The following is a 25,834-nucleotide window of genomic DNA, read 5'->3' on the forward strand; positions in this document are numbered from 1 at the left end:
GAATAAATATTGTTTTCCAATCTGTTACCAACATAAACATAAACTACTCCTTCGTGAAATTTTCTGTTGAAGTTTTGTATTTTACAGTATTTTAAACCTAACACTTTACACACTTCAGCAATATGTTCCCCGAACTACCCGTCGAAATATTTATTTGTAGTCTTAGTTTTTTTTCCTTTGCTATAATTTTATTTATATAATAATATCATATATAATAATCGCTATTTATTAAATAAAAAAGAAGAAGAAATGTTTCTAAATTTATCGTGTATAATATTATTTATTGTGTTAACGCTACCTCCAATTATTATCTATAGTATTACAATAATAATTTTAAATATATTTAGATTTATGATAATAATTGCTATAAACGTACCAGGTATACATTTTTGTTTCAAAGTACTTAAAGATTATTTCACATTAATCCTATGAATCTGGAAGTCGCCAAATCGTTTGCCTGTATTTTTGTAAAGAGAAAATACAATATATAAAATAGTACATTGTGCACCAAGGGAGAAAAGTTGGACATTTCCTCCCGCGTGTAAACAATGGCGGAGAATTTTAGGTGCGTGAGAGCAGACGTAGACACTAACGCGCATGCGCACTTGTCAGTACCCAGGGAGAAAAAGCTACACTTTCTTCTCTGTACAACGGGAGGAAAAGTTACACTTTCTTCCCTGTACAGCGGGACGAAAACCGAACTTTCGGCGTCGCTAGGAGAAAACAAAAGTTATTATTTTAAGTATGGAATTAGCTTCTTGAAATGCGATTGTTGACAATGACGAGTTTATAAAATTATTTAATTAATAAATTCATACATGTTCTGTTATATGAAAAATTTCATTAAATAGTCACACAATCACGAAAAATCAAGTGGTTAAAAAACGCAATCAAATATTTAAGGCTTTATAAAAAGTATTTTTAAAACCATATCAACTTTCGTCTAGTAGCTATAACAATTTTGTCTCTTATTGTAAAGTCGATAAGAGATAAATTTTAGACCTCAAAACCCTATCTTCACCTTAAATATGGGTTACGTTATAGTGCTACATGCTAGTTCGGCTTTATTGTGAGGTGGGTTTTCCTTTCTTTCTCCATTAATATTACCTACCAATAGGATCAATATTGATTCTGACTTTCATTGATATCGAAAATTGTTAGTAAAACATTCTGTCTTGAGATTTGTCTATTATATATTGTAAAGCCTATTATGTATTTTATGTATCTATCTAAATATTTCGAAATAAAGGCAACAAAAAATAATTCTTATTTTTTTATTTGTTGAATCTCCTTTGTTAATTTATTAATTATCGTTTTTATAAACATTGATAAAGCTTTGCTATTTAAAACCTCAAATGAAATATAAAACATTGCTGTGATTTTAAAATTCTCCCTCTAACCATCAGCGTTGCTGTGGTATTCAACATTTTACCATTGAGCTTTGTGAGGAAGGACCGTCGTTCGATTCTTAATGTCCTCAGTGAAATCGCTTCTTACACTAAGATCTAAAAAAATCCCATAAATTCAATTACTTTAACTTCCTCTCGTATTGAGTGATGCGCTTTGACTTAGCTTAAAACATTTAGCAGCATTATTGTGAGCTTGCACATGGCGAGACCCCCGTACTATTTATTTCTGCTACTAAGCCTTAATGCACTGCAGTTTTAAGTGCGGGATAGCTGTTGTAAAATATCAATGTGAGTTAAACTGCCTATTCACCTGATGATCTCAAAGGGCTGGTTAGCTACATATCCAAGGCCGGATTTAATCTTAATGCCGCTCCTGGGTACCGGAAAAAAATCCGCGCCAATACTGAAATTTTACTTAAACCTATAGTTTACATATTTTTTTTTTCTACAAACTTTATTAAAATATGTTATATATTCCAAAAACATAAATAAATATGTGTTTTTTTACAATTATAAATTTGACACTAAGGCTGACTCATAATTAAACTTGAAAAAAAAAATTAAATTTCTTTAATTCTGGTAAATAAAAAAATCGATTATTATTAAATCTCCAAGGAAATAAATTGATTAAATCATTTTGATTATTAATTTTATCAAAGTGCCATTTCATGAATTATCAATTAAACAGAAAATTATTAATTATAGACTTAATTAATTACATAGGGCAACCTTGACGTGAAAAAAAAATCACTTAAAATTTTGCCGCCCTGGGCACTTTCCCCGACTGCCCCTAGTGTAAATTCACCACTGTACTTAATGTCTGGTGACTTGAAGTTGCTTTCTCCATTAACAGCAATATAGAATTCTTCTCAGTCGTATGCACTCTTGGCAGAGTGGTCGTGGTCATCACTTCGGGTGGTGGTGCGCTTTTCCAGACGTCGCCGTTCCTCGCATACCGCGTTTCTTCTTGTGCAATATAGAATATATCGTGCTAAATGCTGCTGTTTGGATAGCGTAAGGATTTTTTCCTTAAAAATACAAGAATGAGAATCAGCAAAGAAAATGTGACATCTTATGATTTACATATTTTTGAAGGCTGTGAGCCTCAACACCTATATACAGTGACAACGATTATTGGCGGAAAGTACCCAGTGCCAATGATGTTGGCTGTAGTTTACGGGTTCTTCTCAGGGTCTTTTGGAACAGGCAGTTGAAGTAATGTACCTACAATAATTCACATAAAACAAATACCTACGTTATGAAAATATCGCGGGGCACAAATACTATGCGCAATGGTTTCAATGGAAGTGGTTCACTAGGCTTCTGATAGATGTCACTACAAGTCACATTTCTTCTAGAACATTTCAGATAGGCAATTAAATTTGCTGTAGCTTCCTTAATTATGGGCATAGTCATGAGAAAAATGTTTGTATATTCTAAAATATTTCTATATATAAGAACTAGAAAGTATGTATACTCTAAGTAGAAAGTACTATAAGAACAACTTGTATCATTTATAAATATATTTAAATAATTAGCTACACGTTAAAGTAATTTTCTTCTCGGTCTAAATCGGTTAATGTACAAAATATAAAAAAAAACGTATGTGGTAAGTAAATGTCTCGAATTATTCCCACTCTTACACAGGACTAGAATAATGATTGGTATCTATGATTTGAAAAAAAAGAACTAAAACATGACAAATAGACAACTTCAAAATCTACGCTTGCTTTTTCTAAAGTATTGTACTTAACAATGTTTGTGATAAAAATTTCTTTGAGTATTATTTATAGCTTGCAACTTTTTAGCACGATAGAAGCAGATGAATTTAAAAGGAAAGATACAATATTAAAGTTAAATCCAGTCGAATTATTAGATCTTGTGTTGGAAGAGCAGCTATCTGCTCACGGTCGAACAAAACCTATTATCGATGTAAACGATATGGGTTGTACAGAATACGACCGAGATGACGTTATAGAAGGAACAGGCAAGTGAACAGTCTGGCTTTATTGTAATGAAGTGATGAAATTCTATAGGTAATAGATAACGTATTAAGTTTGCTACAAATGTCTTGAGACAGAACGAAGAATATATTAAAACGTGAACAAATTGTCCGGAAGCCCAACATGTTGACGGATTAGTAGGCTCGACTTCCAATTAGTCTCTATAGATTTTCGTGAGTTGATTATTAGGTCCATTCGAACGCAACTGTCATGAAATCGTCTTCAGTATTTACCGAAAAACATTACAAAATAAACCACAGTGCATTATCGTCCTGGAAATTGCGTGCGTTCAAATACCTACGTAATAATAATCGTCATAATAATATTTCCTTAAATAGATAGTGATGGCCGCTGTAGTCGAAAAGTTCTCGAGTGGCCACCGCGTACCAGAAAACGTTACTTGGGTAGGTGTGAACAAGGTGAACCGACGGTTTGTTGAGGGTCGCGGCCACATACCCCATCCTGTAGACCGAATGATAAACAGTCGACGTCGCCCAATACGGATCCTCCTGATCCATTAACGGTGCTTTTAGGTACCACAAGCACCGGTCACCGTCCTCGTCGAACCCGTCGCTTGCGACGAAGGGATTGACGAGCGAATTAACCCATAGACACAGCCCACTGAGTTTCTCGCCGGATCTTCTCAGTAGGTCGCGTTTCCGATCCGGTGGTAGATTCTGCGAAGCACTGCTCTTGCTAAGGCCAGTGTTAGCATCACTCCGGTTTGAGCCCCGTGAGCTCACCTACTAGTTAAGGTTACGCTGCGATAGCCTCTCAAGGCTATCAGCTTAGGTAGGAAAAAAAAGTTCGCGGGAAACCGCTGGACATAGATGATACACTTAATATTCAAGACCGCTGGATGCAGGTAGCGCATGATCAGTCGTTGTGCCGAGTAATAGGGGAGGCCTATGTCCAGTAGTGGTCCAGTGCTGACAAGTCCTATCTCTGAAATGGCTCAACTTTCTAGTACAATATACTGATAAATATCTAATTAAAGTATTTTAAGACTTTATAGAGCATGCCAATAAAGATGAAGAAAGACTTAAAGCTCGTAAGGTATGGAGTCGATGGAGTAAGTGGAGTGGGTGCTCAGTGAGTTGCGGAAAAGGCAATATAGTCAGGTGGCGTGTGTGTGTGGCGGGACGGTGTGCCCTTAACGAACGCGAAGAACAACTGCGTCCATGCACTCGCGCTCCGTGCAACGATCCTATAGATGACACGCATGATAGTGAATAGTCTAGGCTTTTCTAAGTGCGTATCAGTTTTTTGTTGAATCTTATTAATGTATAGAACAGTTGAAACTGTACAAGCCTTCGCGGCGTTACTTAAAGTACTTAAAATATAAATCGTTATTGACATAACGTCTTCTCGCATTAAAACTGTATGATCTCAAAACTTACTAATTTTACAGGAGAGTGTTTTAAAGGATCAACATGGGATATTTTTAATATTAATCATCTTTGCAACATTTATTTTTTATTTTTTACCTACCTTACATTATCTGTGTTTTAAAATAAGCTAAAAGTATGTATTCATTTTGTTAATAGTAGTCAAAGCATATGTAAACTAAAAAAAAAACTAAAACTAAACTATGCTCTTTTTACAGTATTTATGAGAAAAATACTGGTGATACCAAATGATTTCGCATATTGACTCAATTTCGAATATTTTTGGAAATTGTACACTTTTAATGCGAAAAGACGATAAATAAGTGTGTTCTGAAACTTCTGAATAGGAGAAACCGGGTTAGTTATCTACCAGAATGCAATTTAATGATTTTTTTTTTGTTATAATTATCGTTGCTTTTGCTTAACTCCTATGTCGATCGGCTGGTTATAACAATTTAATATTAATTTCTAATTCAATATTTTTATATACCAATGGAATACATTATTCCTGATAGAAATAGAAAGATGAAGACGCGGAAGAAAAAACATGTTTGATACTTAAATCTTAAAGTAACTGTAACTCATGCGCTAATAAAAAAAAAATTTAGGGCGATAGACCGATTTTTTTTTGTCCGATTTTATTAAATTTGTAACTAACCATAAACACATCAACCCTGATATTCCAGGATTTAACTCAGGATTTGTCCCACGTGCATTTAAAAATGAGCGTATTAAATATAGTTAGACGGTAAAATGCATACACGAATTGGTTCAACACTATTTTGAGTTTACAACAGCAAACAGAGTATCTTTCTGGGAATATACTTCCAATGGCCATATTTACATGGAATACTTTGGTAAACATGATTTTCTTTGAACACCTTTGTTACAATTGTACTACTGATCGTCGGCTTTTAATATTCGAGAAGAAACAGAGAAAGCAGGCATTAAGCGACGATGCACAAAATTATTAAATTATCTTTTATATTTTATATTGTCGCTGCAGTTGCATTCAATGAAAGTGAGTACTTTTAGTTATTTTTTTATTATATTCGCTGAACAGTGTGCCTAGTGCGAGTTTTTAACGTTCTCGATAGCGTAAAAGTTAGTTCATATTTGTTGTATGGAATGGGATCGTTTGCCTACGTTTGCCACTAGGGGCGCTGTTCCAACTGCATACAAAATTGGCTTAACTTTTACGCTATCGAGAACGTTAAGAAACTCGCACTAAGCACACAGACGTAACCGCGGCCGTAATCGTCACAGCATTAGGCCTAAATCTAGCTTGTGCCTTTTTCTGGCCGGGACGCCTTTTTCCAGTCTTCTTCGAAGTATACCTACAGTAGTGACGACCCGGCGCGAACTCATAACTCACTGTTCTGCCAACCATCAACATAGAAAGAGGGGAAAGATTAGATTGTCAGTTTATTTATCTACTTACTAACTGGAGGCGACCGAAGTTCTGTTACCGTATCTCTTGTTACTTTTGTGAATGTTAGATAACGCTAAGTTTTTTGCAAAGTATAGGCTTCAGTAATTGCATTTTCATTTTAACCTCCATTGAAGCTGACTATTGAACATTTCAATCATCCAAATTCTCTTCTAGCCACAAGAGACAATCAACAGAAGAATGGATCGAAGCCGGAGGCTCAGGATATTTCAACATTCCCAACGAATATGAATTCCTTTTGGATAAACAAGCCCATCTCACATGTCAGTATTTATGTTAAAGTTTAGCCAATAATCCAAGGTTCACTGGGTTCCTGAGAAACTTACTGTTTATTTTTTAACATTAAAGATCACGTTCCACGGGTTCAACTTGAATGACTTTGATAATACTAGCCCTGGCAAGAACAGTGCTTTGCTGAATGTACCACCGAATCGGAAACACGCCCACTGAGAAGATCCAGCGAGATACTCAGTGGGTTTTGTCTGTGGATTAGTTCGCTCGTCGACCTCTTCACCAAAAGTGGATTCGACAAGATACGTTTCGGGAGACGGCTGCTTTGCTTTGCCCCGTCACCTAGGTCGGATATGGGCGATGCGTGTAATCCGATGTTCCGAATCCGAAGTGCGCACGAAAAGTGCCATCATCCTGCCTGTTTCTGTCGCGAAACAGTAATTAAGGTTTGAAGGATGGGACAGCCGTTATATTATACAATTAAGGGTTGAGTCTCAAATCGCGTGTCCGTGCGCGATGTACATGGGCTCCGGTATCAACTTAACACCAGGTGGGGCGTGAGATCGTATACCTAACTACGCAATAAAAAACATTACGATCTACCGTTTGTTTTAATATCTCAGATAAGCTCGCGGTTTATCTGAGTCCCGGTAAATTGATTCAACCTTTTTATTCAGTTGAAATTATTGTTTTTGTTTGTTTTAGCTTTCTCAATATGATGGCTTGCAGAAACGCACTGCATTCAGACCACCACACAAATTAACAAGACTATCTAAAACTTTTTCATACGATTTTGAACCCATATTCAATAAGGTAAAAGATTAAATTTACTTTTACATAACCTTGCTTGCTACTCGTCCAGGAAAGCCAAACACAGACAGATGACTAAAAGCTTTGCACTAAACGAGTAATGTGTTTGAACGAGGTTTATGTAACTTGTTCGCCACGAGTTGAATGCTATTCCCTGTAATGCAAATAGAACATTGAGCGAACATGATTGTGGATACAAGATGAGCAACGTTTTAATTTATTTGATTCGAAGTGCACGTCTGTTTCTTTTACATTATCTATGTAAATTTAACGTATTAAATTTATTTTAAATATGAATGTTATTTTAGGGATCTTTTGAACCTTTCGAACGTCGACGAAGACCTGTCACTCTAGTGGCTTTTAGAAAAAATGGTTTCGTTCCACGAAGGCTCGCAAGGGTAATAGTATAAAATTTTTGTATCATACTCATCACAGTAAATACCTACCTCGTATTTTATATTAAAATATTTAAAATATACCAGTGGGAAACGTGACAAAGCCTATAGTTAAGAAGGCAGGACTTTTTCGAATGCACTTGAGGGGTTGTTAGCAACCCCCGACACGTTATTACGGATCCTCTCGATCCATTAACGGTGCTTTTAAGTACACTGTCCTCGCCGAACCCGTTGCTTGCGACGAAGTACTCGACGAGTAAATTAGCCCATAGACACAGCCCACTGAGTTTCTCGCCTTAGGTACCTTCTCAGTGGGTCGCGTTTCCGATCCGGTGGTAGATTCTGCGAAGCACTGCTTTTAGCTAGGGCCAGTGTTAGCAATACTCCTGATTTAAGCCCCGTGAGCTCATCTACTAGTTTACTGAATCTAGAAGGTTACTAGAATAGGTAGGAAAAAAAAGCAACCTCCGGCTCAGCCTTTGAGCTCGTCCATCCTTCTCGGTGATACCATAGATTCCACTTAATATGGTGAATCTGCCAAGGCTTATCGGCCAGCTGGAAGCAAAAAAAATCACCTGATTATACAGCGCCACCAACCTGGACTTCGAGAGCAAAATTAAGATTAAAAAAAAAAAAAAAGAATTGCCATTTTCGTAAAACAGAAATGCTCCGTATTATTTGAGTAGGTACTCGTCAGGAAGCTTTCGTGAGATATGACAAAATAGATTAAAAACTAAAATCTTTGGTCAGCTTATGATCATTAAAACATAATTAAAAAAAAAACAGATTGTTGAGAACACACCATTGGAAGTAGCAGAACTTCAGTCTCCGTTTAACGAAGTGAGCGATATCTGGCAGCAAGAACCCGATGAATAAATGAATCGTGAAAACACTTTTATCACTTATTTCAAATAAAAATTTATTTTGAAAAGTTTTTTATTGTTCTGTATTTGTGTAGAGTATCAATTTTTGATTTGTCGATATTATTTTTGTTGTAAATAAAAATTTTATATGCATCCTAAAGTATGTTGCGATAATGCCTTTACAATTCAATTGTTTTCTGTTTCTGTTAGCAAGTGTATTCCATGACTCTAGTACGTCGACTGAGGATTTGGACTCTGATGACGATACCAAATTGAGAGAAGCATTACTTTTAGTCAGCTTACTAAAATCGGGTAACGTGTGTTTAATAATGAAAGAATTTAATAGTTTTTTTTTTGTTCATGGAGGTTGGGCTTCGCAAAGACTACACGTTAGGTTATTAACTGTTTATAAAACTTAAATAAAATTGGTGAATTTTTGAAAAGCCAATACGCTTTTTCGCTTAACGCCCATGGAACAAATGTTACCAAATCTGGAATATTAAACTCAGCGCGGTAGAAAGCTTCACCTTTTACCTCAGGCGGTACTGTTTTTAATACTTTATTGGCCTAAACAAAATGAAAACTATTGAGTTTTATGACAAATTTTTTTTTTCAATTATTTCCATGAGAATTTTCAAGAGGTCAGCATGAAAATATTACCATTAAAAACAGTATCGGAATGAAAACAACAAGCACTGTGACGCGTCCGACAAGCGAAAAGAATATTTATATGACATGTAAGTTGTTAAAATCATAAATTTTGAATTAATAAATAAATCTTAACGATGTTTAAATGATCGTCGAGAATTACAATGAAGTTTTATCTAATCCGTTTATTTATCACAAGTTGTCAATTTTTCATCGTAAAAGTCGTTCTTGAAAACGTCATGTCAAATACGTATTTTCTTCGAAACACCGACGCGGCAACGCGATAGCTCTCTTATCGTGGCAGCTTCTAATTACCCGACCGAAATACCCGACCCAAACTTAACGGGGCAACGTAGAGCCGCCGTCGCCCTAAGCACGTCCTATCGGATGCTCCCAGTCCATACTCAGTGTTTTTAGGCCGGTTACAGTGCTCCACCGACCGTCTGTGCGTACGTTCCGTCCTGACGGTACGCATTAACCGATCGTCAGTTTGCTTCATTCAGTGCTCTCCTGACCAACAATCTGACCAGATTGGTATAGTCGGTACACGAAATGGAAGCGTTTGCAAATAGTGTAATTGCTGCTTATTTTCGAAAACGTTTAAGTAACAAAAGACGTAGATATCACGTACATCCAATCGTCGTCCAAAGAGCATTGCAAGGGGAATTCACTACTTTATATTCATTATTGCGCGAAGATCAAAAAACAAAATTTAATTACTTGAGAATGTCGATTAAAAGTTTGGATAAATTATACTTCTTGCCAGGCCTTTAACTTGGCATCGCGTTCTTTATATAATACGTGGCCTTTGTCCCAGAGAGGTTCACGAAGATGAACTTCGGTGATTATGCGTTCGGTGTCGATATATTTGGCCATGTTCAATACGAAATCGCTTTTTTTGATGATGATACACACATCCGTACTGTCGGTCCACCCATCGGTGCAGCACAGAACGCGTTCATTTGTTTCCATAGCGCGTCGGTCGACCGACGGCACGCATGCGGACGCGCTAGACCGACGGTCCTCGTACGCAGTGCGTAGCAATATACGCGTGCGTACGGTCAGTCCAGCACTGTAATGATTTATGAATTTTCATATAAACGACAAGCGCGACTGACGTACGCACAGACGGTCGGTGGAGCACTGTAACCGGCCTTAGGGTCGCCAAGCAGTGACCACCGTTTGATGTCCAATATAACCCACAGACTCAACCACCGCAGATTCTCACCGGATATTGTTAGTAGATCGCGATTTCGATCCGGTAGTCGATTTAGCGAAACACTGCTCTTGCTAGGGCTAGTGTTGGGAAGTTCTTCCAGGTTGAGCCCCGTTAGCTCACCTACCAAACTGGTGAAGTTGGAATGGCCCCTCGAGGCTCCCAGTGGTTAGGCGATTAGGACAAAATGATACGTATTTGCATAGAGAAATAGATATCCGCCTGAAGGTTTTGAACTCCAAAAAAATCGCGATACGATACGAATATAGTTGTCAACTTTAGGGCAACACTTTGAATCATCAATGTGAATAGTCAGAGGTAATTACTTTTACTGGTGGTAGGACCTCTTGTGAGTCCGCACGGGTAGGTACCACCGCCCCGCCTATTTCTGCCTTCACCTTTAGTGAAGCAGTAATGCGTTTCGGTTTGAAGGGTGGCGCAGCCGTTGTAATTATACTGAGACCTTAGAACCTATATCTCAAGGTGGGTGGCGCATTTACGTTGTAGATGTCTAGGGGCTCCAGTAACTACTTAATATCAGGTGGGCTGTGAGCTCGTCCAACCCATCTAAGCAAAAAAAAAATTAAAACCTTTTTTGTTTTCATTCTTATAATAATCCTGGTTAATTGCAGCAAATTTCAGACGGTTAGTGCCAATGAATTCTCATGGACACGGTAAGCTTCAACGACGATACTTAAACCTCCTAAATGTTTACATTATTGGTTAAATGTGTGTGTGTGTGAGAGAGAAAATATACTTTATTGAACACCAAAACACAATTAAACTTCAAAAACAGTCAACAGGCAGATATAATTTTAAAATAGGCGGTCTTATCGCTAAAGGAGATTTCTTCCGGACAAGCGTTTTCTGTACGTAGCCGTGTGTACACGGCTTTCAATGCAGAGTTTTAGATGGAAACAAAATTATTATAAACTACGTTGACCAGCAGGTCAATGGAGTACCATGCAGCAATAAATAGATAAGTAATTAAGATAAAGAATTTGGCTAACTCTTAAATTCCTACTTATAACTATAGTATCCGTTCCTATTTAGAGTTGAAGACTGTTAAAGGTTAAAACATGTATTAACATTTAAGTAAAAAGAAATGATAAAATTCAGAGTTTAGATTATTTTATATCCATAGGTGTTTAATAACGCTACATATGTATCTTTATAACGGTTATTTTTCACACAAACTGACGTTGTTATTCTTTTAATCCTGATATTCTCAGTTACTGCATATTTTATCTCAAAGGTATAAAGCCACGAAGATCAAATATTAATAGATTGGAGACACAGTCTACAAATACTGGTAAGTATTACACAGCCTATGGCTATTCTTATCGTAAACTGTTATTATTCATTCATATTATTCCACTGCTAATGCGACAAAAGTTATTTAGGTATTTTAATAATGCAAATGGATATTATTATGCTGAAGTACGCGGTATCCCCAAGCGCAGGGACTACATCAATTATTACGGTCATATCAATATATGTTATGTAACGTATGGATAGTTGTCATTTATTGTTATTGATAGGCAGCGTGGTAAGTCTTATGAAAGAGGCAGGAAGGTACCTCAAGCCCGTGCGGTTTTAATATAATCCCTACAACCGGTAAATGTACAGGCATGCATAGACACAAAGAGACTATAATATAATTACAATAATACGAGTGTATACTATAATAATGTAGTAATGTCAGGCTAATTAGTCACAATACTATTCAACTATTTGACTAGAGCATTATTTTTATGAGTTAATTATTAGTGTCAAACGTTAATATCCTTATTTCTTCAATACCATACTGGTATAATAAAAACTTATTCTAAGAATAAAAATAAATTAAAATTGGATTAGTCAATCAGTTAATGTTTAGATACGTAAGTTAATTAACGAAAGATTTAAAATATGTACTTATTTAGTTAATCTCTAGTATAGGTATCCCTTACTTAGGTAGGTATAGTATGACAGAAAACAATGAAAAAAAAAAACGGCCATTTTAAAATATTTGAATTCTGGTATACCTGCTGTTTCACTCGTTTTCATTACAGTATATCCTACAATTGTGGCCGCAAAACCTGCACAACAAAAATCTCTCGGAAACACATCGGAAACAAAGAGTACGATAGTTACATCAACAAATAAACAACGACCCAAAAGTACTGAATCCAACACTAAGAATTTACAGAAAAGTAATTATCTATTGTAAAATATACATAAATAAACAATACACAAAGAATGGCTCAGAATGTTCAAAAGTTCTCACAAAAAAGTATTTTACTAACCTGTCCACTTTCTCATTGTTACAGTTACACCGAAACCAATTCATCGTCCTACCAAGCTAAGCAGCAGCAATATAGGCTCTATTTCAGATCCAACGACTCAACAAAGACGGAATTTCTTGAGGGCTTCAAAAACAAAATACTCCGCTCCTACAATACAAAACTCTAGCACCACGCCAGAAGACCCCGTGGAAGCACAAATTGCTTCGGAGTTAATAAAAGAGTTAAGAGATGAAGTACCGACAAAAAGACAAAATAACGAAAAATTCAAACCTCTAGCAGGAATTCAATTTCAAAATACGTTCAAAATACATCTTAGTAGAAGTTCGCGTATGCCTATACCGCTGCCGGAAAATAATGCTTTTTGCTTTACAAACCCAAACAGCCCTTTATGTAGGACATTTATATAATGTAATAAAATTATCCATAATCTGTTAACTTGTTAGTTGTACATGTATCAAAATTTAAAAATAAATACAGTAAATGTGTAAATAAAACTAAATTCGATTCCAACCCGGTGGTGAATTCAGCGAAGCATTGCTTTTGCTAAGGCTAGACGCTCACCTTCCAAACATTGCTTGGAAACCCTCGCCGAAGCTCGCACCAGCGATTAAGTAGATGGAAAAGAAGAAACTAAAATCTTTATTTATTATTTGACCCACAGGTTAGATAATAAATTAAATAATCGAGGATCACCAATGAACCTACCTACATTAGGATAATTATTCTGAAGACAAAATATTCGTCTGGGTTGATGTCGAGTCCTCCAGCAATACTGGGCTTAGAATCAAATACATATACATATATCAGTCTCTGCAAGTCCTAACAGAGACGTAATGCTAACACGCGTCTGGAGCTTATCCATCACTGACCGTAGGCATGATCAGTGCCTATCTGCGGCGGTAGCACCTCTGCGACATGTTAATACTTACCAATAGAAGTTTTCAGTGTCTTGAGGGGGATTACAATGTTTTTAAGGAGACAGTTTACCTTTCTATTACTCCAGATTTCTCCCTAACATTGCAGCGGTCTATTTGATGTTGGTATAGATCAGCATGCATTGTATACCAAGGATATCGAAGGCACACGGGCGTTTTCCTTTTTCCTGACCCTCGTGAGTGTACTCCAGCTTCACTTAACTCAATACGAGTGCATCAGGTGTTTGACCACAGATTTTTACAGATTTGTGATCTTCAGTCTCATTCAATAGCTTATCGTTACATTTTTATTGCAATTACTTTAATCTGTAGAGATTTATTGGGCTTTCAGACACATTGAAATTAAATATTAGGTAATAATAAAATCCTCTAATTAAAGCTTCTCGGTGCACCAAATCGAAGAGAATGTATGCGATACCCGGGGCTTAGTCAGCTATACCAACCATTATTGGTGCATAAAAAAATTTTTGGCGAATTTGACTACGTACTAGGTAATCAAACTTGTCGCTGTTACAAACATTTGTATCAAGTACTTTTCTCGTAGAAGTTTTGGCCTCCACCCAAGTATCACGTACTGCGTGTCTGCCACTTGTCAATCACGAGTTTATGATCAACACTCACCACTAACTTATCCAAGGGAGAAAAGATATTTTATATATGGTTATGTAGACATCTCTGCTCTTAGCGTCGTCCGTCGAATTGACCTTCGCTACACTGACCAACCTCGGCTTAGCTTTTGGTGTGCATGCATTTATTTCTAATTTAGCTTAGCTCAGTTTGCTTGGTTTAGCTTTGGTTAAGTAGCTTAGTTTTCGGTCTGCAACCGGATTTATTGGAGGAAACTATGCTATTCAACTTGGGATATTAGCCAATAAATGGAACCTTTCTTTTAGAGCAAGGAAGTAGGGAAATAAGGAAAAAATAAAAATGCATTCAATTTCCATTACTTTTATTACGTTAAGAAACCTAATTTTGACAATTTTTCAGATACGATGTTTATAATAGCATTCTTACTACTATGTTGAAATTTCGTAGTTTTAAAAATTCAGTTCCCAAAAACATGCACAAAGATAATTATCATATTCATTTAGTAATATTGAGGTAGTTATTAGTTTCAAAACTTATACCAATCATAAATGGTTCTAAAAGTAACAGTAAAATCAAAGAATTTCCGGTGATAAATGCCTGTTTAAATGGAAACAAAAATCTGTTGACGGAACCTTCATATAACTACATGAGAAGCAAGAATAACTCCTCAAATTCTAATGTAAAATTTAACAGATATCGTTGGTTCTAGTGCAGTGTGCACCACGGCGAAACGTGTCCACGTCATGGTCATTTCGTAACGCTATATAGTCAACCATCGATATCGTGCCATTTTACTAGCAAGGTACATTTAATACACGTACACATACATTAAACATTTAGCTTTAGACTCGATGAAACTATTACATATGCATAGTGGAAGGGGTGTAACATACAATATTCATTTTGAGAACATTTTCGTGCTTGTTTTTGCAATAGATACTAGGCTATGCAACAGGTAAACAATGTATTGAATGTGAAACAAATTATATTACGTAATGCAATATGTAATCAGCGCCCATTTTGAAACAAAATAGCTACGTAGTCCGCATTAAATCCAAATAGCGCAAACCAGACGCTGTTTTTAGGATACATTCAATCATGCACATAATGAAATCGATAAATTCAACCGCTCACACGTATACACAAAAAAAAAATGGTTACACACATGATGAAAGTAATATTAAATGTAATGTAAATAACAGTAGAACCATCATTAAACAAGAATGATAAAAAGTATATTAGCGAAAATGACGATGAAGTAAGAGGCGCGACGACGCAACGGCAGGGGTGTAGTTCAGTCTCGTGGCCGCGCGCCGCCTGCGCCTTACCCTCAACTTAAACTACTTCACAACGATACAATTAATTCAACTAAAACTATGTTTCTGCATCCTAACATTGCAAATCAATCAATCCCTCTCCTGTAATGGGAATTATAACCGCATGTCTATACAATGAACATAACTGTCGCGGTGAAAGTAACCGTTATATTATAATAATCATTTCCTTCCGGTGAACATTACAATTATTGTAACGTGGTTGTTGTTGTTGGTGAGTCGGGTCAACATATGCAAAGGACCTTCAGTATATCGACTAGATACTGAACACCACGCGGACCAATTAATACGATGTAATCATTAAATCTTTGTTTTACTCCAGTAAAAACGAAAAATATTCAACAACAGCTAGTAAAGCACACCGACAAATAAATCGTCAATATATCTAAGTGTACATAAGTGGTGATACAATTTTGCACTTTCCGCAGAACGCGAGCTAAAAATCTTTAATTTTTGCACACACGCATTGTTGCAATTATGTGACTCAGATTAATCGGACCTAGAGGAAAAATTTAAAGAGATATTTAAATGAATCTAGATTCCACACCGTTTGTCCATGACAAGTGGCAATAATCTGAAATATCTGGACGACGTACCTACACGTATGTAAGTACTTCATTCTGCGGAAAGCGAGGTTTTTACGTTTTAGTTTCTTACTAAATAATGTCATATTCAGTGCGTCAATTTTATTGCGTGCATGTTTGCACAGGCAAAGGTTCAATCAATGAACATTCTTCTGCGAAGGGATGTCGCTACATTTGGAATGTTTTCGCTGGTAATATATGCAGGATCCCAGTTAAATAGATTTGAAAAAATATTTAGAAAAGCGCAGTTGGATAAACATCGAAAACTTTAAGCCTGTAAAAACACCAGATTTCTTCTCGATAACCCGACGCACGCTTTGCAATATAAATTAGTGTTTTTGCTATTTGTATAAATATTGTCAAGGGTATTTTCCAAACATACACTAAAAGTGTACGTCAAGTAGGTTTATAAATTAGAATAGGAATTTCACATCAGTCTTGGGACTTCATTGTAGCAATTGAATAAGACTATACTAGATTTTTGTAAGTACAAAATGTACAATACAGTCTGTTCGGAGTAATTGTCTTACGGTGTCCTACCTAGCATTGAGAGGCATTTGTAGATTGTTCTAACTGATATGTTACAATTTTAATATAATAAGTAACTGTCGCATTTTTATAATTATTTTGTTACAATTTAAACGACAATACCACGTTAGAATTGTGGCGAAAAAAAAAGAATTGTTTTATTTTTGTTATGAAAACAGTGAAGTAGCCGTCAGTCAAATTTGAAACAAAAGTATCAATTATATCTCTAGATTATTGTTAATCATCATTAACAGAAAATTAATAAGAAATACACGTCTTTTGTTATTGTTAAAGTATATAGTCATACAATTAGTTGGAAATTTAATCTTCCATACGTTCACAATTTTTCTGGACGACCACTTTACGGGGGATTCATTGCGTATTTTCAATGTATGGATAGTTTAGGAGTCAGTGACACACGCTACATTCGTTCTACGATTGAAATTAACAAACAATAAGAAGGCTAACTGGCAAACAAAATATTGAAATCAGCGAGTCAATCAGCGCGCCCTAAAAATATCATAGTTACACATTCCACGCACCACGCAATGAGATCAAATACAAAAAGTTTTCACTTCATCGTCGTGGTAGTGCCCAATACGGACTTACTTAAGATATTTATTTATATGTAGGAAATACAATAGACATTCGAACAAGTGAACAAATGATAACGATTGTTGACAAAATATTTTTAAGACTCTTTTGTAAATTATTCTTCAGAGAATCACATCATTACAATAGTTTGTTTGATTAAGTTGCAAAGGTTAATTGTCGAGTTTGATTATTATTTTTCAATAATATGTGGAAGCAAGCAACTTCGAGTTTCAAATTTTTTAGGATAATAAATGTTTTCAACGGCAAATTTAATGATTTCTTCTTTCACAGTAAACTAAACAACCTAAAACCTCCAAATACGTTCAGAGCTTTCACGTATTCTTGTGTCCAATGAATTGAGAATTATTTTAATGCATTTGGGAAATGCAATAGACAAAGAAGTAAAGGATTATATATCGGCAAGAGAGAGAGATAAATGCGACAGAGCGCGGCTCGGACTGTCCGCTTCTACTACTGCACTTACCACATACCTTTTATTCTAACCTAAAACTGAGAAAATGGAATAAGAATGTAGATACTCTTAGTTACATTTTTGCCAAATTTCCATATATTATCACAATTATAATATAAATATCTAAGCTTTTCCATTAAATTTTGATATTATCCACTTAATCTTAAATTCTCATTAAATATCTCACTTGGCACAATTATAACGCAAAAATCGTACAATTGAATTAAACATCACGACAAAACCAAACAATACGACGTTGACATTCGCACCATTTAAACGCTAAAGTAATCCTATTTTCAAAATGTTCATTTACTGTCAATATAAGAAAACATTATAAAGCTAACAAAGACAAAATTACAAAGAAAACGATCAACAAATACCACTTACAAATTAAAATCATAAGATTACTCCTTAATTCCCAACAATTACTACCATATCAAAAATATTTACATCCATCAGAGAGGTGGATGAATATCATCTCCGTGTATATAGGGGCGGGCAGAGACGAACTCGCCCGCTCCTTGTCTAGGCGAGGTGACTTTTGATCGCCCTTATCGTCTCCGTTATACGACCCTTCTATCTTTCACTCTTTGGAATAGTTACTAACACCCGCGACGCACGTCATCCTTCGCATCGTGTCACACAGTGCATGCGATGCGATGCGACGCGACGTCTTATACCACTGGCATGCAGAAATCAGTGAATCGTTTCAAGAAATGCATTCCTAAACTATACGTGCAAAGCATCCGTTAGTCCGTTGAGCCTCCAGTTAAAGCGATGTCGTGCTATATCCGTGTTCCTTGTTGTTAATTATCTTCCCACACACCCTTCAAATAATATTTTATAACAGTTCTGCAGTGACTTAACAGATTAATCTATGAAGTGATAACAAAACATAATATGAACTTCTCGATTGTATAATAATGTGGTGGTGCTATATAGATATATCCCTACTAACATATGTATAGTAAATAGAACATAATATTAGACTATTGCAATCTGTGATAACTTTATATCGTGTAGTCGTGTAACAGCATGAAAAACAATATAACAATTATCGTTAAAAATAGTGTATATGAATAGTATAGTTTGTAGTTTTATATATATTCAATTAGTAATCATCAACATAGATAATCCCCGGGTAAAATATGGATCCATCAATAAGTATTTAATTATAATTTACTACATTAATATATAATTACGACAACAACAACATCAAATGGAAATACACCAACACAACAGCCTTCCTGCGCATAATCCGAATTTTAGTACATACTCTGCGAACACCAGTTCACAAACACAGTTGGCTTCACTCGACACTCATTAGCACTCCAACATTCCAACAATTACCATTGGAGTTACATTCACATACATTGTTATTATTTTGTACTATCTGTGATTATTTTTTTTTTGTATATATAATGTATATTTAAGTAACTAAAAGCATTCTCGTCTGCGTAATTTAATAAAAGAACGTACGTGTTAACAGTAAGTTCAGTTTTGTGCAGTTTTACTTATGATATATAATCCATCGGTCATTGGACATGTTGCGTACTAAACCCAAACGACTACATAGACGAGCCACCGTGAGACATACACAATTGTATAAGATAGAAAGCGTGTACAATAACATTACGAGCCTAACACAAAAACTATGTTCGAAAACGTACAGATACAGTACATGGCACGTATCCACTTTAAATTTTGATATCAGACAGCTTATGATAATGTATTTTTAAGACATTTATTTACATAAGTATTACTTCATTATAATAATGTAAATTTTAATCAAAGCTAATTTGCTTTTCAAATTGCTAATTAATCAGAAATTAATTACATTATCCAAAGTCGTGCAAAATCAATTTCACATCAAGCAGTTTAAGCACACCTTATTATATGACAGCTCATATGTAATTCAACGATAATTTAAAAATTGTGTAATACATACACATACATTTCAAGGGCTGATTTATTCTGAATGCGTATTCAGTCAATCTGGGTAACTATCAACGTTACCATTTTTACTGATGTTCTTTTTGGGGTGCATTAAAGTATGCTTACTATGTCATCAGTTACTCAGAGTGACTGTAAGGCTGCTTAATTGGTTAATGCGAAAAAAAAGGTGTGTAATTAGGCTGTAGGTAATGCGGAGGCTGGCCGCGGTTAGGGGGGGGCGGGGGCAGGGTTTAGAGGGGTGGGGTTTGTAAGAGCGCGCGGGGAGGGTTGGGGGGTGGGGGTGGGGACGCGGACTTGTCTGCCTACTGCTGCACGGGCGGGGGCTGCGCGGCGCGGCGGCGTCCCGGCGCGCTCGCCTGCGCCACCATGGCACGGATGCGTCGCTGCGCAGACTGCACACACATAAACACACTCCTTACTAACGCACAGTCTATTATAAAACATAATCTCGCATAGTAGCATCGCACTAGCTAAGTTTACTGAAAAAGAGTTAAACGTTCGCACACATTTTGTAGCACCCAAAGGCACTTGTTTATCAATGAAATTTCAATACAACAATTCATTTTTAAAAGAAAATAATATGATTAGAAATGAATGGTTATATTAAATTATTATTGTTATTATTATACAGATACATTTATTTATCATTCACATCTCTTTTATTCATCCTCAGTCACACCAAAAAATTACGCATACACATGTAGTTACAATAGTCCATTATAATCTTATTACTGAAGGGATTTTGGAAATTAAACATAGTTTTATAGAACAACATTTTATTAAATTTACAAAATAAATTCGCCGCAATCAGCAGATACATTAGAATTGAATAGACAACTCACCTAGTATTTTGTTCAATGTTTAAAAAGAACACGATACATAGTCATCGTATCGGGCCATTTTCAACAGTGGCACTACGTGCGAATTTGTGTAAGGGGGGGTGGGGTGCCTCTCGGAAACGTTCTCATCCCGCTTCAGACGATTGCTACAAAACGTAAACATCTCATTATGCCACAGTGCGTCTTCAATTGAAACGTTCTTTAACTAGTTCGCCGAGCGCCAGCAATAATTATTAGTAACAGTAAACGTGTACTTACTTAATTAACGATTGGGTGATGTTATTTGTTAAATCACTATCTTCTTAAAACCAAACAACGATAAGGATGGACTTGTAACTACATGCGTTAACATCTCATACAAACACGCTCAACAAGCATACTCTCTGAATGTAATGCATTATAATAAATAATCATGTTCGCAATTGCACTTTAAATTCATTTGCCCCAGACGAAATATTGAAAGGCCGACTCACAATAAACAAATACAACTTCCAATTAAATTTGATTAAATGATACATAATAAAATAACAAATAACTCGAACGTATTTAAAAATATAACATTCATTTATGTAAGTCAACCGATATATTACGTCGAGATTCACACATAAACGTGTTACAGAGTTCCTCCATCAGAAATTTCAATATACGAGCCCCGACGCAAAACAAATAGTTCATTAACTTAATACACATTTTTAAAAACATTAAACCACTTAGACGCACCTAAAATTTAAGTTCAGAACAAACTCATGTGTCTTTTATTGAATTTTAAACACCTGTTTCACATTACATCTTGGTTCGAGTACAAAATTCTTCGTTGTTTAATAGTTCCATTCTTCGATTTAACTAATGCGTCGCCATTAATCCATCTTAGAGTCCACCAGCCCGTGTTGATACTCTTTTCTCTCCACTTAATTCATTATGTAGACTAATAACAATATTACTCTATGCTATGAGTTTTTATCAGACCCTTTTTAACAATCAATTCTAATAAATATTGCTTCTTCATTCGAAACAAATACAGTACTTGATCATCAAAATTGATACCAGGTCTCGATTTAGTTATACTGTAGTAGTAGACTATAAATAATTCACAACACGCCTTGTAATTTGTATTCAGACAAAACGAAAACTTGTTTAATACACAATTTGACGATTCCTTAATTTTTTGAATTTTTTTGTTTATATTCATGATTGTGTTTTTTCTTCTTCTCAACGAAACGCATTTCTTCAAAAACAAATCAAATTTCTCTTTGTCTTCAACTGTTACTGTTGGTTTACGATGTTTATATCAAAGTGTACAAATCGATAATCTTCTTTTGTTTGCCGTAAACGAACATTACTCAGAAATTCAGAAGTACATATTATCATGTATATAAATAATCAACTAAACTTATTCTATACAACCGCGAGAGAAAATTGCTCGGGCCTCGTGATATTAAACAATGGCACATTTTGCATTTGAAACTAGAATACACATTCACTACCTAACCGTTAGTATTCATATCCCGTATGTGAAAATTTTGAATGGCACTGTTCTGTGGATTTGTGCACGTATGTAGCCATTGCGGTAAATTAATTAAAGTCATTTTTCTATTTTAAATTGCAATATTATCGATAGTTTTCGTTAATAAAAATAGGACTAAATGAACATGTACAGCGCAAAGTGAGAGATCAGAAATACATTAATATTCCATATTTTTTCTCAGACATTAGTCAATCTAAACGAAATGGCAATTCTCGAAATTGTTGTCTTTTTAACGCGAATGTGCATCTGTTACAAAATTCAAACAACAAATGAAAATAAAGTTCTAAGCTACATGTACTATATCTATACACGTTACATAAATACATAACAAAAACCCCGGAAATCGTCGAACTCGACGTGCAACTTAACCCATGCATCAGCCCGCTGAGTTTCTCGCCGGATCTTCTCAGCGGGTCGCGATTTCGATCCGCTAGTAGATTGATTCGCGAAGCAATTGCTCTCGAGTTGTTAGGTCTCCTTCGGAGGCGCTCGGGCAGCTGTAAGCAAATGCCACCCCTCCTGGCTGAGCCTTTGCTCGCCCAACTGTCCTGGTGAAACTGGAAAGGACTTCGGGCCACCAGTAATCTTTCTAAAAAAAACTTGCAATGGACCGACCAGATCAAGTCGGCAGTTGGCGGCTGTTTGCATGAGTATACCAGGCTCACCCCAAACCGCGAGGAGTGGCGATTGCTCGTGAGGCGCTTAACATCTGCCCACACCAATGATACTGGATGACGACCACGACCGCTCTGACAAGAGTTATACGACATACGAAATTGTATTAGCACTTGGATCATTCATACCTGGACGCTATAAAAGGGGCCCACAATGTGAACGGTGGTCTCGTGCTCTTGTCCCTGCGAGCCGGGCTGCTGCTGCTGCTCGGGTAGCTTGATCAGCGAGCCGGTCACGCGCTGAAGCTCCCTCACGTTCTGTCCGCCTTTGCCGATGATCCGACCCACTTGCGACGAGGCCACGACAATTTCCACAATCAGCCGTACGTCATCCGATCCAGACATAAAACCTTCTTCCCGCATCTTTTCAAAGATAAGATACTGCGCCTGAAATTTAAGTTTTGAGAAAATATTCATTATCGATTTTACGCTACATGTACGTGAGGAATCAAAAAGAGTGGTGGTGGCATTGCGCCTCGACAGTCCAATCGATTATAGGTTGCGGGAATCCGCTGGATGGAGGCGACGCAAAACCGGTCATCATAGTGAACTTTGGAGCAGGCCTAAAGAACGTCCAGCAGAGTACAAAGTTATTGTTTTAATAATCTTACCTTCCATTGCGCCTCAGGGCTGCCGACAATGGTAACCTTGCGCTCTTGTTGTGGGTTCTGCGGTTCCTGTTGCTTTTCTTGTTCCAAAGGCGCAATCTTAACAGAAGCATTGCTGAATCTAATAATGTTGCGAATGTGCGAGCCCTTTGTACCGATAATCGCGCCCACAGCGTTGTTTGGGATGTACAGATAGGTTGTTTCCTAAAATAATGCAACAGTTTCAGAATAACGTTATTGAATAACATTATGTTAAATGTGAGCAAGACAAATTTTCTATATGCCATTTGATTATTGAGCGCTCGGAACTTGTTGGCGGCGCCTTAGGTATGTGAGCGGTGGGAAGGAGAGGCGGGAGCGCTTGCTGTTATTAATTATATGAGATTTGATACTATGATGGACGAAATAATTATGAACTTACAAGATGATTCTGAATGAAGTTCAGAGAGTTCAACATCAAGTGATTCAGAGGATATGTCAGAGTAATTTCATAAAGTATATATGAATTAAATAATTTCATATTATTAAAATATGTCCGAATAATTTCATATACTTAATTTGTTTTTGGTTTATTGTACTATTAATTACAATATAATTAGATATGTACAATATAAACTTCCAAAAGTTCAATTGTTATTTATTTCATTATTATTTCATTTATTCATTTTTTTATTTAGTCATCACTGTCTAATCTCATGTGCGTTACGAGCAGTAGACAAGCCGCCCCCCACCCGTCGCCACCCTAGGCGCGGCCAACTAGTTCCGCGCGCACTATATATAGTTCTCAAATGCTTGATCACCTGCGAGTCACCGGCACCCTGCTGTGCCCCAGGGCCGGCCAGCGGCGCATACATCGGCGGCTGGAACGGTGGCGGAGCTCCACAGAAACCACGTCCAGTCGACATCATAGCCATTGGGTGCAACCCAGGGAACATAATGCTTTGCGGCGCCAGCACCTATAAAGACAAACGCTCATTAATATTCATAGCTAAATGAATAAAGGGGCGTTTCGTGGATAAACGTTAAGGTCGTGTTATTTTATTTACACGAACACGCGTACAGTTCGACGTATGTACCTGCAAATCATTTTCGTAGCTTTGACGCAATTTGGCTGAAATTTGCGATTCCGCCTTGGCCATGTTCTCGATGGAGCCCTTAACGGTTATGATTCTCTCCAAATTGAAGCTATTGATATCATTTATAGAGGAGACAGTGATCTTTGTATCGGTCTCTTGCATAATTCTCTTGATGGTGTTGCCGCCTTTGCCGATGATGCGTCCAATGAGATTATTATGGGCCAAAATCTTCAGGCATATTTCGCTGAAAAAATTAAAAACATAACCGTAAATGAAAAACGTATAAAGTATCAATAAAATTAATTGTACTAAATTATTGTTATGTTTTGTTTACCCTTTATTAGTATTATTGGCCTCCTGCTGCATTACTTCAAGGATTCTCTTGCAGGCATTGGTGCAATTCTCGGGATTCCCATAGATGGTAATTGCTTTTTCCAGGGAGCCGACATTATCCTTCCTGTGTACGTCAACGCGAGCACGACTCTGCTGGGTGATGAGTCGAATGGTACTGCCCTGGCGACCGATGATAGCGCCGACCATGTCGCTCTGCACCAGCAGACGCAGTGGGAAGTCGGTGGGGCGCGAGCCACCGCCAGCAGCGCCGCCTCCACCACGGCCGCCACCAGGGCGTCCGCGACGACCTCCACGAGCATTCTGCTCTGCTGCCTCCACTTTTATACGACAACCCTCCAATTCACATCCATTCAACCCGTTTATGGCTCTGTAACAAATGCGGAATGATAAAACCCAAAACCTTCCTAAATTATTTCTTTAAATTTAATCATGCTTCGATTCAATCGTATTGTCAATCACAGAATAATTTAGTAGAAGCAAATATAACTAACTTACGCGATCATTCCAATCACAGCAATGCAAAGCAATGTTTTCTTCTTTGGTCTTTGTAGCCACGTTATATGATGTATATAGGGAGGGTTACATCACGTACATACATGCTCACATTTGTAGTCGTGTCAAACCGCCATTTTGGCAAGTTACAATAACAGGATCATCATGCCACATGTCATTGACAATGCACATTCTTGGGCGTAACCATGCACATATGTGCAGGCGAGAGCGACATCCATTTATTTTTTTATAAAACATACATTTTTAAATAATGTTTTACGCTCAGAATTTTAACGGAGTTTAATCTACTTCTATTTGATACATCAGTTTCTTGACTAATTTATTTAAATAGAGAAGGATAGACTGTACTAACCATTTGAAGTTTAGAAATAAATAAATAAAAACTATACAACAAAACTAAACAAATGAGATGAAAACCACACTTATACTTATTATTCATAATGAAAACATTAACATCATATCATGCAATTAGAAATTTATTAGTAAATTGTTAGATACCTGTACACTTATCCAGCGGACGACAACTAAGCAAGTATTTGTTATAAAAACCATT

At 36.6% G+C, this 25,834-nt stretch overlaps 3 protein-coding genes across 6 annotated transcripts in view; 2 read left to right on the plus strand and 1 right to left on the minus strand.

The window, feature by feature from the left end:
• Positions 1-5,654: 5,654 nt before the first annotated feature.
• Positions 5,655-8,617, plus strand: LOC114245117 (uncharacterized). The gene is made up of 5 exons (XM_089729982.1): positions 5,655-5,821; positions 6,407-6,513; positions 7,187-7,294; positions 7,600-7,689; positions 8,473-8,617. The coding sequence occupies exons 1-5, from the start codon at positions 5,758-5,760 to the stop codon at positions 8,560-8,562; spliced, it is 459 nt and encodes a 152-aa protein (XP_089586108.1). The 5' UTR covers positions 5,655-5,757; the 3' UTR covers positions 8,563-8,617.
• Positions 8,618-8,722: 105 nt separating this feature from the next.
• Positions 8,723-13,108, plus strand: LOC114245130 (uncharacterized). Its single transcript, XM_028177149.2, has 3 exons — positions 8,723-8,915; positions 12,468-12,608; positions 12,726-13,108. The coding sequence occupies exons 1-3, from the start codon at positions 8,723-8,725 to the stop codon at positions 13,106-13,108; spliced, it is 717 nt and encodes a 238-aa protein (XP_028032950.2).
• A 1,460-nt stretch (positions 13,109-14,568) lies between these two features.
• The window catches only part of Imp (IGF-II mRNA-binding protein), a 53,618-nt gene continuing 42,352 nt past the window's right edge, over positions 14,569-25,834 (minus strand). For 3 of the 4 annotated variants that reach the window (XM_089729891.1, XM_028177254.2, XM_028177256.2), the window contains exons 3-8: positions 24,749-25,135; positions 24,415-24,658; positions 24,139-24,294; positions 23,342-23,542; positions 22,860-23,117; positions 14,569-20,084 (exon numbers count right to left, since the gene is read on the minus strand). In XM_089729891.1, coding sequence (XP_089586017.1) covers positions 19,995-20,084; positions 22,860-23,117; positions 23,342-23,542; positions 24,139-24,294; positions 24,415-24,658; positions 24,749-25,135 — 1,336 coding nt within the window. In that variant the 3' untranslated portion in view covers positions 14,569-19,994. Of the gene's footprint in view, positions 20,085-20,534; positions 20,678-22,859; positions 23,118-23,341; positions 23,543-24,138; positions 24,295-24,414; positions 24,659-24,748; positions 25,136-25,834 lie in introns of all 4 variants that reach the window. The other variant, XR_016323566.1, reaches the window with a different exon arrangement.

This window comes from Bombyx mandarina, chromosome 01 (genome assembly GCF_030267445.1).
Source record: "Bombyx mandarina strain Sakado chromosome 01, ASM3026744v2".
In the NCBI taxonomy this organism is placed as follows: domain Eukaryota; kingdom Metazoa; phylum Arthropoda; class Insecta; order Lepidoptera; family Bombycidae; genus Bombyx; species Bombyx mandarina.

What these genes read in the sequence shown, in the direction of transcription:
- LOC114245117 (XM_089729982.1), top strand. Translation starts at nt 5,758, where the DNA reads ATGCACAAAATTATTAAATTATCTTTTATATTTTATATTGTCGCTGCA. An exon ending in TGCAGTTGCATTCAATGAAA is followed by an intron (nt 5,822 to 6,406) that starts GTGAGTACTTTT and finishes ATTCTCTTCTAG; the next exon opens with CCACAAGAGACAATCAACAG. An exon ending in TAAACAAGCCCATCTCACAT is followed by an intron (nt 6,514 to 7,186) that starts GTCAGTATTTAT and finishes TGTTTGTTTTAG; the next exon opens with CTTTCTCAATATGATGGCTT.
- LOC114245130 (XM_028177149.2), top strand. Translation starts at nt 8,723, where the DNA reads ATGCCTTTACAATTCAATTGTTTTCTGTTTCTGTTAGCAAGTGTATTC. An exon ending in TTTTTTTTTTGTTCATGGAG is followed by an intron (nt 8,916 to 12,467) that starts GTTGGGCTTCGC and finishes TTTTCATTACAG; the next exon opens with TATATCCTACAATTGTGGCC. An exon ending in CACTAAGAATTTACAGAAAA is followed by an intron (nt 12,609 to 12,725) that starts GTAATTATCTAT and finishes TCATTGTTACAG; the next exon opens with TTACACCGAAACCAATTCAT.